The 12,541-nt window shown below is 37.3% G+C and overlaps 1 protein-coding gene across 1 annotated transcript; it reads left to right on the plus strand.

Moving 5' to 3' along the window:
• Nucleotides 1-1,407: 1,407 nt before the first annotated feature.
• Nucleotides 1,408-11,972, plus strand: LOC135580985 (protein BREAST CANCER SUSCEPTIBILITY 2 homolog B-like). Its single transcript, XM_065184954.1, has 23 exons — nucleotides 1,408-1,663; nucleotides 1,752-1,925; nucleotides 2,089-2,223; nucleotides 3,356-3,496; nucleotides 4,558-4,680; nucleotides 5,310-6,108; nucleotides 6,191-6,234; nucleotides 6,318-6,442; nucleotides 6,534-6,688; nucleotides 7,814-7,936; nucleotides 8,010-8,249; nucleotides 8,328-8,409; nucleotides 8,502-8,552; nucleotides 8,638-8,713; nucleotides 8,810-8,921; nucleotides 9,008-9,079; nucleotides 9,693-9,876; nucleotides 9,950-10,132; nucleotides 10,504-10,646; nucleotides 10,722-10,784; nucleotides 10,887-11,094; nucleotides 11,228-11,395; nucleotides 11,483-11,972. The coding sequence occupies exons 1-23, from the start codon at nucleotides 1,471-1,473 to the stop codon at nucleotides 11,543-11,545; spliced, it is 3,657 nt and encodes a 1,218-aa protein (XP_065041026.1). The 5' UTR covers nucleotides 1,408-1,470; the 3' UTR covers nucleotides 11,546-11,972.
• The last annotated feature ends 569 nt before the right edge of the window (nucleotides 11,973-12,541 follow it).

Genomic DNA, 12,541 nt, shown 5'->3' on the forward strand with positions numbered 1-12,541 from the left:
TTGAATCCACTTGAGGCATACAATTACCTCTCTCATCCCTGGTTAACTAACACACAACTGATAGCAAAAAGAAAAGAAAACGCTGTTGAATTCTTGTGTAAATTCCTCTCAAACTCTAAATGTTGGTGAAGTTTAAGAGAGGAGATCATGAGAGTGTAAAGGTTATCTTAAAGTATGTAAAAGGAGAATAGAGTTGTAAGAAGGTTGTTGGTCTCTGCCTATTGAATGAAGATCGTTAGTGGATGCTGGTGGCCTCGACAGAAGAGGAATCAATGGAATGGATATAGGTTACGATGATCGAACCACTAAAAAAATCTAGTTTGTATTCACTTCTTGCTGTTTATCTTTATTACAAACTGAATCCTTACTTACATTACGCTCTCATACGCTTTAAAGTTAACATATTTCGAAATCGATTTTTATCGCACGAAGATTTTTAAATAGTACTAATTCACCCCTCCTCTTAGTACCGACTTGATCCTAACAATAACCTTTATAATTTTATTCTACTAATATTGTAGTTGACTCTCTCCATCACCCATGTATTATATTTGATAATTTGTAAATGTTTAAAATATGATATATTTTTTATTAATACAAGTAACATAGAAGATGATGTTTTTTGAGTTGTTACGGAATGCATATAATCTTAAAAATATTAAATTATTATAATAAATGTCAACAACCTTTTTTCATAATTTTCTATTCGAACTTTAGTTCGTATCATTTCATCATCTATCTTTTTTTTAATAATTATTTCATATCATGTCTAACAATTAAGAGGAGGAGGAAAAGAAAAAAAATAGGTCATAAGTAATGAGATAATTTTTAATTAAAATTAAGTTATAAAGTAAGTGTATATATATATATATATATATATATATATATATATATATATATCGATCTATAAAAAAAAATTCAAAGTTCTTAACATAAGATTTTAAATAATTAAAAAGAACTATAAATATTAATCTCCATGGGAAAAAAAACAAAAGATAAGATGTCATTTAGAAAATACCTAAAATAGAAATATTTTATAAAAAATCGTCCTACAAATAATACATAAGTTTGAGATGGCTATGGGAGTCCATTTGATGTACTGTAGTTTCTGTTGAAAATGGATTGGAGCGCGTTTGATAAATAAAAAATGAATTGTAATTTGAAGTGGGATTTTAGGAAACTTTTAATTCAATTAAAATAATTTTCTTTCAGCCACTTATGAGAAAGAAAATATGGTATATATTATCGACTCTCCGATAACAATACAGTCGTTTAGAAATATCATATGAAATGAGTCATAGGCAATCGATCCGAACAGAGCTTATGGGACCCGCCCAAATCCGCCACTCAAAATTAGTAGCGCTTTCCCGCCTTCGCTTCTCCGTCGTCGCGCTCCAAAATATTTCATTTGGCCTTCCTCTCGCTCTCGTCTCTTGAAGTGACAGGGGAAAGAGAAGCCTCCAGAGCCAAATGATGCCGCCGCCGCCGCCGACGGACCTCCCAACATGGGAGATACTTCCTACCGCCGATGGTCACTTCCAGTGGGCCGCCGCTGCCGGGGATCCCGGCGTGCAACCGGAGCCGCCGCTCCGAACCCTAGCACGCGGAGTGGATAGCCACCCAGATCATCGCCTCCCTTCCATGGCGGATCTCTCGACCCTAGGTTTCTCCCTTTCGATCTTTCGCTTTCGTGCCTGGCATGTTGGATCTGAGACCTTTCGTTGTGATGTACCTTCTCCTTCAAATCTTAGCTCGTCCGAAGCTTCCGGAGGGTGGAGATGGTGGCCGTGGAGATGGAGAGAGGTTTCCGATGTTTCGGACGGGAACCGGGAGAGCAGTTTCGGTGAGCGAGAGTTCCATCAGGAAGGCGAGGTCTGTTCTCGGAGGAGCGGGCGATACGGACACAAGTGGATCAATAAGACATGGTATACTATTATCGTGTTCTTTTATGACGGTTGTAAAATTATATTAGCAGTATACTTAATTACTAATATTGGAAAAGTATTGTGGACTAATTTTGTTAGGGTTCAGAAAAAAAATAATGAATTTATTTAGTTTATATAAGTAATTTTCTTGTTTCCCTTCTAGGGATTGAAACAACTTCAGGTGGTCAAGATGATCGATTTCCACTGTTTCGTACTGGATCTGGGAAGTCAGTTACTATAAAAGAATCTTCACTTAGGAAAGCAGCAGTTGTTCTTGAAGGAAATGGTATAAATAAAGGTACGTTGGTTGTTTTTCTCTACTTGAATATCATCCATGATTGAAGTCTCATTTTTAAATTGCAAGAGTATATACAGAATGATATTCTTTGCTTAAACAGAGAAACTCCTGTTCTGCTACTCATATTATTGTTTTTTTGAAGCCAAAATTAACGAGGATGAAAGCAACTTCAAAAATCTAACAAGGATATTTAGTCTCATATTGGTTGAGGAATAAGGAAACCAAGGACTTATAAGCCCCCTCACCCTTACTTTTAGAGACACCTTTTGGGGCTCATGAGCCCTGAGAGGGCAAAATTGTATGGGCATATCTAAAACGGATAATTCCTCGTGAGCATACGAGGTCACACCAATGATGATCTAAGTGTTGACTTATCAAATTGGCGCTAGAAGAAGGGCCCAGAGCTTTTAGCTCCCTTACGGGAGGGAGCACTGATAAAGACATTTAGTCTCACATTAGTCGAGGAGTAAGGGAATCAAGGGCTTGTAAACCTCTCGGGTCACCCTTACCCTCAGAGGCGTCTTTTGAGGCTCACGAGCCCGAAAGGACAAAAACATATGGGCACGCCTAAAGCGGACAATTCCTCGCGAGTCTATTGGGTCATACCAAAGGTGACCAAATGTTGACTTATCAGCATAAAAAGGTTATTATAAGCATTATCCATTGATAGAAGAACATATTTTATTAGCATACATCTTACCAGTTTAGAAGATCTCACAACAGTGCTTAGAAGATAACTTGCCTTCTCGTGTTCATGAAAAGAGAGAAGATAATCTAGAACATAGACTCTCCGGCAACAGAGGTCTTCTAGATTCAGATGTATTTGGTTTCAGCACTGGTCTTATCACTATAGTGACTTTTCATTAGTGCTCTGGTTGGAGAAATACTTTTGCTGTGTTGCTCATATACACTTGTCTTTCTAGTAGAAAATATAACTGCCTTTTCTTTTTGAACAACCACAAACTATTAATGCAGCAGGTGTGATGTCGTTGAAGTAGTTAAATACCTTTATTGGATGAATTTACTTTATATTAGTGTACAGTGTTTGCAATATCTGTTTGTGTTAAGATGTTGTTCCATTGATACTCAGAAAAAAATAAATCTCTGTTTACAATGCTGTTCTTCCTCTTAGGGGATAAGGTAACTTTGGATGTTGGTGCCAAAGATGAGCTGTTTCCAATGTTTAGTACTGGATCAGGAAAGGCAGTCACAGTAAAAGAATCTTCAATTAGAAAGGCAGCAGCTATCTTTATAGGAGAAAATATGGAGAAAGGTGATTAAGTTGTAATCTTTTCTTTGTGTATTAGAGCTTTATGGCCGATTTCTTATGTTTGTGTTGCTGATGCATTTCAGTTATATATCTTTCTATATATCTTTTGTAATAAATTCTTCAATACCAGAGGTCCAAGTCTAACAGTGGTGGTAACATGATTTTCGTAAAGTCTTACTTTGAGAAGAAAACAGAATGGTTCAGAATCTCTATAAAAGTGTGCAATTGATGAATGTAGATGCTAAGTTGCTTTTAGATGACATCAGCAAATGTATCATTCTTTGTGAACCCTAGAAAATTTCTCAAGAGAAAGTGATTCATATGTAACACACTTATGGTTGTGTAAACAGTTTAGAGAGATCTGCTCAAATGGATTTACATTATTGACATGGAAAATGGTTCGTGTGATACGGACATCTTCCCTTGAAAAAAAAGAATGCAAGATAAAATTCTTAAGTTAATGTGATTCTTTTATTGTGCTTGACAACTGTTGAGAAAAAACCTAGAGTTGATGTGCATACATCTTTCCTTCTTAGTCAATGGGAAGAAAGAAATACAAGAGAATAGGCTTCCTGGCTAAGTTTCTTGATGTAAGAGTTGCACATGGATTACACAAGTGGTTTCTTCCTTGTAACACTTGATTATCGTGGATACCAAGAATCTTTTAAGTAAGGTGATCTGGAACACAGTCTCACCCACAGTGGAGGAATTCCTGTTATGTGCCGGGGGATCCATACCATCCTATCTCCAAATTGTGCTCGGAATATGAAATTGCATGATTTGGTTGCACAAACTGCAAAGAACATTAGAAGGTCCATCCAGCCCTTTCTACTCCTTGAATTTACAAGTTACAAGATTGCTTACACATATAATACAACATATAACATGTTCCAAGTAGATTGTAGGACCATGCATGTGCTTGATCGTAAGGTATATTTAAATTCTACTACTCTGCACCCCGCAACTTTGCTGTTACAATAATTGATTTTTTGTATTACCCTTCTAGAAGTATTTTTTCTCACTTGTATTAGGCACTATTCGCTGAATATTTTGCTCATGTACAGAATCTCCAAATCCTCTGCAATGTGGCAGAAACAATCATGATGGGCATGAGAAATCTGTTTTACTCGATCCTTCTTCAACTGAAAAGGCACTGTCTATTATTGATGGAAGCAATCCAAAGACAGGTCACTGTCAATATTAACTTTGCTATGCACTACTCTTTTCTTTCACATTGAAAAATACCTTTTATTTTGCAATACAACTGCTGATTAAAGCAGACACTTATCACAAGCACATATATATTCATCCATGTATATGCAGAGGGAGAATCTGTTCAGTGAGCAATGTATCTATGCATGGGAATCCATGAAATGTGCTGTTTCTTAAGTCTCTTTCCTTGTAATACAAACGGTATTGCATTCTAGTAAAGAAAAATGAAATGCAAATGATGTTTCTATAAGCAGATATACTGCTCATTTGAAACTTAAAAAAATAGTTGAATAACAGTGTATGTAGTTGGTATCAATACATTTATATTATCTCTGCATATCATATTGTCTGATTGTAATTTGGAACTAATTCAATATCTTTCAGATTAAAATTTTTAAATGGATAATATGATACACATGGATAACATGTAAATATATACTGCTCATGAAAAAATTTACCTCAGGAAAGCTTTTTTCATCTTTTCATTTAAAGCTATATGCATCTTGTTAACGTAACAATAGACCTTATATTTGTTCTCAGAATCATTTTCAAGTTTTTTTTTTTCAGCTGGTGTTTGATACATAGAAATCAATCTATTTTGCAGAACAGTTGCACGAAAATTTTAGGTGGGACATGAATCAGGAAACTGCTGGAACAAGTCTTCTTGACTGTGTTGATGTGAACTCAGTTCAAAGAAGTCCAGAAAATTGCATCAATAAATTTTGTTCAACAGGAAGCTACTTAACCAATGGTCAGCTGCAGAAAACTCTGGAGCATAAATTGGATTCTTCTGATTGTGGACAGTCTCCTGTTAAGTTCCAAACTGCCGGTGGAAGGTATGTATCAATTTCTAATGATGCATTAAAACGTGCAAGGAACCTTCTTGGGGAGTCAGATATAGAAGTTTCAGAGAACAACATCACACTAGATCAACCTTTGTCCTCAGTTCTAAGAAATAAGAATAATCTCGACGACACATTTTGGAATAAAGAGAACATCTCATCTCCTCATTCTCCCCATTGTGGGGGAATGGGCAAGCTTGTCTCAAGGACCCCACCTTCTCTTACCAAGAGAAGGCAGTTTTCTCTCACTCGGAAAATAAAGTCTGATAGTTATACTCTAGATCAGGAGAATGCCAGAAGCTTCGCTTTGGAGAATATTTACTCAGGCAACAAAACACCTGTCAATCAAAAGCCTGAAAAAGATGACCTTCACTCTGCTGGTAGTGCTGTTGAAATTGTTAGAAGGATTGAGAATGGTGATGGCATGTCTTTAGGTGGACCACTGATTGATATTTCGAACATAGCTGGAGATTGTATGAATATGAATCGGCTTCCCAACGAAAAGAGAAGACCTGGCAAAACGAGTTATATTTCTCCATTTAAAAGGCCACGCAGCTCTAGGTATGTTGAGCTATTATTTTCTATCTTTATTATACCTGTGCCATTGTTTATATTTTATATGATCATTCTATTTATGATCTAGATTCATCACTCCTTTGAAGGGAAGCACTTCTCTTTTGGCTACTGGTAAAATGAATGGACTGCGTAAGAACCAATTGTCATAATGCCAATTTTTGGATGAAGGTATTTAGAGGTCCTTGACTTTGTAGGTTCATCCAAACCATCAACAACAGAAAGTAGCAGCTGCGGTAGGATATCCACTCGATATCCATTTCAACTGAAGAGAAAGAATCTTAAGGACTTCTTTGGTGGTCCTCCAACATGCCAAGATTTGGTACTAATGCTATACATTGTAGTTCATCTTTTGTTCATGATGTCACTATTGTCAAAACCTGACATATATGGTTAAATGCTGCATTACCCAGTCTGGATCCCTGCCACATGAAGTGAGCAACATGGATGCAGATAATGCTGTGGCTTACAGGTTTTATGATGCATTTCGTCATGATGAAATTGGATTAGAAGCCTTTCAGGGCATGCTGCTCAAGTCTGGTGCATCATCATCAAATGCTACAAAAGAGTATGTTATACTCTTAGTTTCGAGCTTGCATTTTTTTTTTAAATCTTAATTGATTTTAGTGCACCTTCGTCTTCCGTTATAAGGGAATATGCTGTAAACAAGTTTGGCCATCAGATTGTATTTGCATACATTTTCATGGATCTGACAAGCTCACTGAAAAGTCTTCATTGTTATGGCCAACAATTATGTATAAATGATAGCTTCTATCTAGGATAATTTGATCTGCTTAGTTGAAGACCAGGACAAGATTGGTAGGTCCAAGGTGACAAACATTCAGCTACTTGATTTTTTTATTTAGAAATAGTCAAGAAGGCCTACCTTAGCTCAATTGAGCTTGATGTTCTCTAGTTTCTGAAAATTTCTAATTCAACCAACACTAAAATATGCTTATTAATTGTATCAGGCTTAATATCATACAGACACATATGTGGACCACATGGTTCCTTATTTTATTCTGCATTTTTTGCTTCTGCATTTGTCCATACAGGTCACTTAAGGATTATACGGATTCTGCTAAAATTACTCATGGTATGTATCATGGAACATGATAGAAATATGCAATATCTATGTATACTTCATATTGGACAGTATTTATCTTGCATTAAATAAAGAAAATCTAAATTAGCTTACCTTTTCCTATTGTCTTTGAATCACTGTCTTTGTCCATTTAATATATGTGTATTTCTTATTTTTAGGCTAGTGGCACATGTATTTAGAGCCTAATTAAATAGGATGTTTTGTGTCAACTGAAAATTTTGAATTTCGTGATGATCCCTGTGCATGTAACATTTCATCATAGTTGAGCATGTAGGGCTATCACGAGCATTGTGCCAACCAGTGCCATGCTGGCATGCTTCCATGTCATACCATGCTAGCCAATGTTGTGCCTGTGTTGTATATATCAACCAGCATACCTTGGTATGCCCAATACGTGCAGTCCTTGTCCAGACCATTTCTCCTACATGCTTTTGCTTTTGTGCTGTTTATTTATTTTTTGTATAGCAGAAACCTCCTTACAGTGGTGCATGAAAGGCACTGAAATCTGCCAGCTAAGGATATGATGAATTCTATCGTAGCTTTTATTGTTAATTTTTTTTTCTTCTTTTTATTGATTTTATGCATTAGGTGGGTAGCAAATCACTACAGATGGATTATCTGGAAACTTGCATCTTTCGAGAGATGCTATTCAACTCAAGTTGGAATCAAATTCTTAACAGTTTGCAATGTTCTTGAGGAATTGAAATACAGGTTTAACTCACACTCTCTTGTTTTTTGATAATATGCAGTTTTTATATCTGTGATGTCTGTCTATGGATGTCAGGTATGAGAGGGAAGTAAACTATGGTCATAGATCGGTGCTAAAGAAAATCTTGGATGGGGATGCATCGCCTGCATCTATGATGGTTCTATGTGTTTCAGCAATCCATTCTACTTCACGACCAACAATGCTAAAAGCAAATGATTCAAATTATCCAGATGAAGATATTAAGAAACTTTATGACAGTAGTTCAACAGAGACCAAATTTAATTGTCAAACTCGAATAGAACTAACTGATGGATGGTGAGTCAATGTTTCCCCTTATCTCATGAAAAAGATAAGCCGAGTTCTGCATGTGTTCAATTCTTCGCACTTCTTCAGGTACTCTTTGGATGCCTTGCTAGATGTATGGCTGTCGAAACAGCTCGCTGCTGGAAAGCTGTTTGTTGGCCAAAAGCTTCGGGTAGGGCGAATCCTTTAATTTTAGATATTGCTGTGTAGTGATTTGTTTTGCCATTTCTAAATGAATCATGTGGTTGCCAAACTAACTTGCAGATTTGTGGTGCTGGGCTATGTGGTTGGGTTGGACCTGTTTCATCTCTTGAGGTCCCTTTTCTTTCAAGGCTCTATCTAGTAAACAACTTGGAATTTGAAATATTGTAGTCTTATCAATTTTTTTTCTTTTCTTTAGGCATCAAAGACAGTCCATATGCTGATACATATAAATGGGACTTACAGGGCTCAGTGGGATGAGAAACTCGGATTTTGTAAGTAGTTTTTGTTGAAAATTTGTGGTTATCAGATTGCATATCGTATATGTTTCTTATAGCATGATTCATTTCTTACTTTCTTAATATTTTGAGGCAAGAGAATTTCTGCTCCTTTGGCTTTTAGCTGCATCAAAGCCTCTGGGGGTAAAATCCCCCGAACGTTGGTGGGAATTACAAGGGTTTACCCCGTTTTATACAAGGAGAGGTATCCTACTTGTTTTTTCTACTGGGTAAAGTCTCTAGGCACAAGTGTATATCATAGTGGCATAACTTCATTAAAGCTGGACTCAGGTTTCCTGACGGTGCGTATGTTGTAAGATCAGAAAGATTGGAAAAGAAGGCACTTCAGATATACAACCAGAGGTGCTCATTTATCTTATTCTTAAACTTTGCAGAACAGATAGCTCTACACTATTTGCATTGTCTTAATGGTCTACCATGGTAGGTTACTAGGCAAAAGACAGCTTCGTTCGTTATAAGATGATCCTATATTTTTTTGGTGATAATGTCCTTTTTCGTTTTCTCTAAACTCTTGGCAAGTAGAAAAGGTGGTGCGAACAACTTTTAGGGGTCTTTGCGTTTGTCAGATGGTCTAGATGAACATATTCAAGCAGTAAAGCATCAAAGATGCTAAAGGAGGTAAAACATCAAAATTAGAACACTGAACCCTGAATTCGGTGCATATGTGAGGCCATTAACTTGCGTCACATTCCATCTAATGCACTATGAATTCTTTTGCCAGAGTCTTTTCCCCTCGGCATTTGTTGGAAATTTTTATCCATTTTGTTTAGCAATTGCATGTCGTGTCATCTTCTCGTATTTAGTTTATCTGCTCTTTGTGGGGATTATTTTCCATGAGACTATTGTAATCAGATATATCATGCTGCTCTTGTTGACATCATTTTCCATGATAATATCATAATCTGATATGCAAATGGCATTAGTTTTTCACTTGAGATATATGGTTACACTGCAGACGATGTAATATTGCAGAGGCTATTATGTCTGAGCAATTGGATGTTTTTGTCGACATAAATGATGGTGATGAAGGGGCAAAACTTTGCAAGATACTTGAGACTGCTGCTGACCCTGAAGTTTTAATGGCAGATATGACGTCAGAGCAACTATTTTCCTTCTCAACTTACCAGGCAAAGCAAAAGGTTGGTATCGGTTGTTCATTCAAATTTGGTTCGATCTGGAAAACCCTTTCAGAGATGTACGGTTCAACTCCAGGAGATTAGGCAATCACATCTGCAGAAGATGATTGAGAAAGCTTTGAAAGATGCTGGCGTTGCTTCAAGGGAGGTCACGCCCTTTATGAGGGTTAGGGTGGCAGGTTTAACCAGTAAATACTCGTGCAGAAAGGGCCGATTCAGGGAAGGCTTGATAACAATCTGGAGCCCAACTGAGGATCAGGTAATGGTGGGAATAATGCTTCTATTGCTCCTAAATCTCTTCATTCTTCTGTTCACGAAATCACATATGTGAAAGCATGAAAATTTAGTTACTGCAGGGAAAGAGGTAACGAGACAGTTCACACAAATCCTTATATTCGGTGGCTGTTGCTCTTTTATTCTGCTAGATAGATATATTGACATGAAAAATTTACCATCATTGATAATTTTTGTTTCTAACTTAGTCGCTGCATTCCCTTTGGAGGTGATGCACTAAATTGCTTTTATCCGTGAGGCATTTAATTCTTTCCCCCAAGTCTTCTACTTTCATAAACTTTGTTTCAAACAGAGTTTAAAGACGACTTCTGCTTTCCTTGTCATGCTGTCTGACAGAAAGTTGACCTGGTAGAAGGAAAAATATATGATGTTTCAGGGCTTATGCCACTGAACTTTAGTATGGATGTCCTTTATCTTCAAGGTGGTGGATATTCCACAGTATGGAAAAACTTGCCCTCGACGGAGGCTGATAAATATGAGTAAGCAAATTGTGACATTGGTTGGTTAAACTAAAAGCATCCTTATAACTAATTTATCGACCTTATTTCCTGCAGACCATTTTTTAATCCTCGCAAATCAGTCAACTTGTCAAATTTGGGTGAGATACCTCTAGCAAGGTAAATCTTGTGCCTTTCTTTCATCTCTCAAATCTCATTGTATCTATGACTTCTGTCTTCCCGTTTCAGTTCCCTTCTAATTGGTTGTGCTGCTTGTTTTAGTGAATTTGATATTGCAGCAATGATTTTGCACGTCGAGGATGTTTGCATGTCTGGACGCCAGAAAAAGCAATGGATTTTCATTACAGACGGATGCAATTGTAGCTCAACTTCTCAATATCAGGAACAACATGATTGTTTGCTTGCTGTCAGCTTCTCGTCACCTATGGTGGACAAGGATCTGTTCAGCCACCACCATGAAGGAACCGTAGTATGTGATAATGTGGAGCAATCCCTTGGGGAAGAAATTTCTCATGAAATCTATATTTGAGTATCAATTTTATCTATTAATGCTCGTATATTTCCAGAGCTTATATTCATCGTTAGCACCGTGCCTTATGTAGGTTGGGTTCTATAATCTGGTGAAGCGAGCGAGGGATCAGACAAATCATCTTTGGGTTGCAGAAGCAACTGAAAATTCTACATATTCTGTCTCTTACAACCTTCCTCGCAATTGTCATCTAAAGGTAGCAGCAACATCTGCTCATAGATGGGCAAAATTATCCTACTTGGTGAGATGTTTTAATAAGTTCATACCTTGGATGGCTGTTTTCTGAACCACCAGAGAGTTCCTACTCACATACTCTCACTTTGCGCAGACCATTCAGAAGCTGAAGGAGAGAATATCGTATATACTTGGCCATCATGAAATATCAAGATAAAAGTCATTGGTTGTTCTTTTTCCAGGTTTTGTCAGCAACTTGATATCCATGTTCTACAAGGTAACATCATCAAAATCCGGTAAGCTGAAGACCAAAAGGGGACCTGATCGTGCTAATTATTCAATGGCGACGAGGCTAGCGGCTTTTCGTAAGACTATGGGCTTACTTGGCTGGCCATTACACAGCAAACCAACCAACCTGAAGAGCTGATGAATGTGGTTTCTTTCACCAGCAGTTTATTACTTAGGCAACGAAGCTTGGATCTTAATTTCTTATGAGAAAAATATCTGAAGAGTATTCTGTCACATTCTGATTTTTCTTATTTTACTTGAGGCGATGGCTTCCAAAGAGAGCAAGGGAAAATTTTTTTTTGCTTTAAATATATTTATATATAGTCAATAAAATTCTTGGAATGCTCATTTTTTCATACGTTTATGAGAGATTATTGGAATGTTTATGCAATCTTTCTAAAATATAACTATATTCTGAAGCTGACTGGAGGCAGAGTTAAACAATTGCTCACCAGTGCATGCTCCGATTAGAGGCTGCACTTGCGGCAACGGAAATCCGAACTCCAAGGGTACCGGTTACCTCGAACGCGGATGCCCATCTACACTCGGATCCTGCTACAATCCAGAAGATTGTGGCACAACAGGTTGCCATGCTGCAGTTACATTTACTGCGCCATAGTGTTACCTCGAACGCGGATGCCCATCGACACTCGGATCCTGCTACAATCCAGAAGATTGTGGCACAACAGGTTACCATGTTGCAGTTACATTTACTGCGCCATACTGTTTCACAATGATCATTAATAGTTTCTTTGCACGGCTGTCCTTTCTAGCGCTGGTGACTTCACCGGTTCAGTGGGAACCGACAGTCAAAGACTCTTTTGAGCAAAGGGCTAAAGATAAGTTACGACTTATCTTCAGGGCTAAACAAAAGTTACGACTTAGGCACTCACAAAATCTATTCCTTTCTTTTGCGGTCTGAAAT

This window comes from Musa acuminata, chromosome BXJ1-5 (assembly GCF_036884655.1).
Source record: "Musa acuminata AAA Group cultivar baxijiao chromosome BXJ1-5, Cavendish_Baxijiao_AAA, whole genome shotgun sequence".
Classification (NCBI taxonomy): Eukaryota; Viridiplantae; Streptophyta; class Magnoliopsida; order Zingiberales; family Musaceae; genus Musa; species Musa acuminata.

Bases quoted from the DNA above. Each gene is read 5' to 3' on its own strand.
- LOC135580985 (XM_065184954.1), top strand. From the start codon at position 1,471: ATGATGCCGCCGCCGCCGCCGACGGACCTCCCAACATGGGAGATACTT. The intron at 6,689-7,813 runs GTATGTTATACT...TTTATGCATTAG, and splicing joins TCATCAAATGCTACAAAAGA to GTGGGTAGCAAATCACTACA. The intron at 8,922-9,007 runs GTATCCTACTTG...AGCTGGACTCAG, and splicing joins CCCGTTTTATACAAGGAGAG to GTTTCCTGACGGTGCGTATG.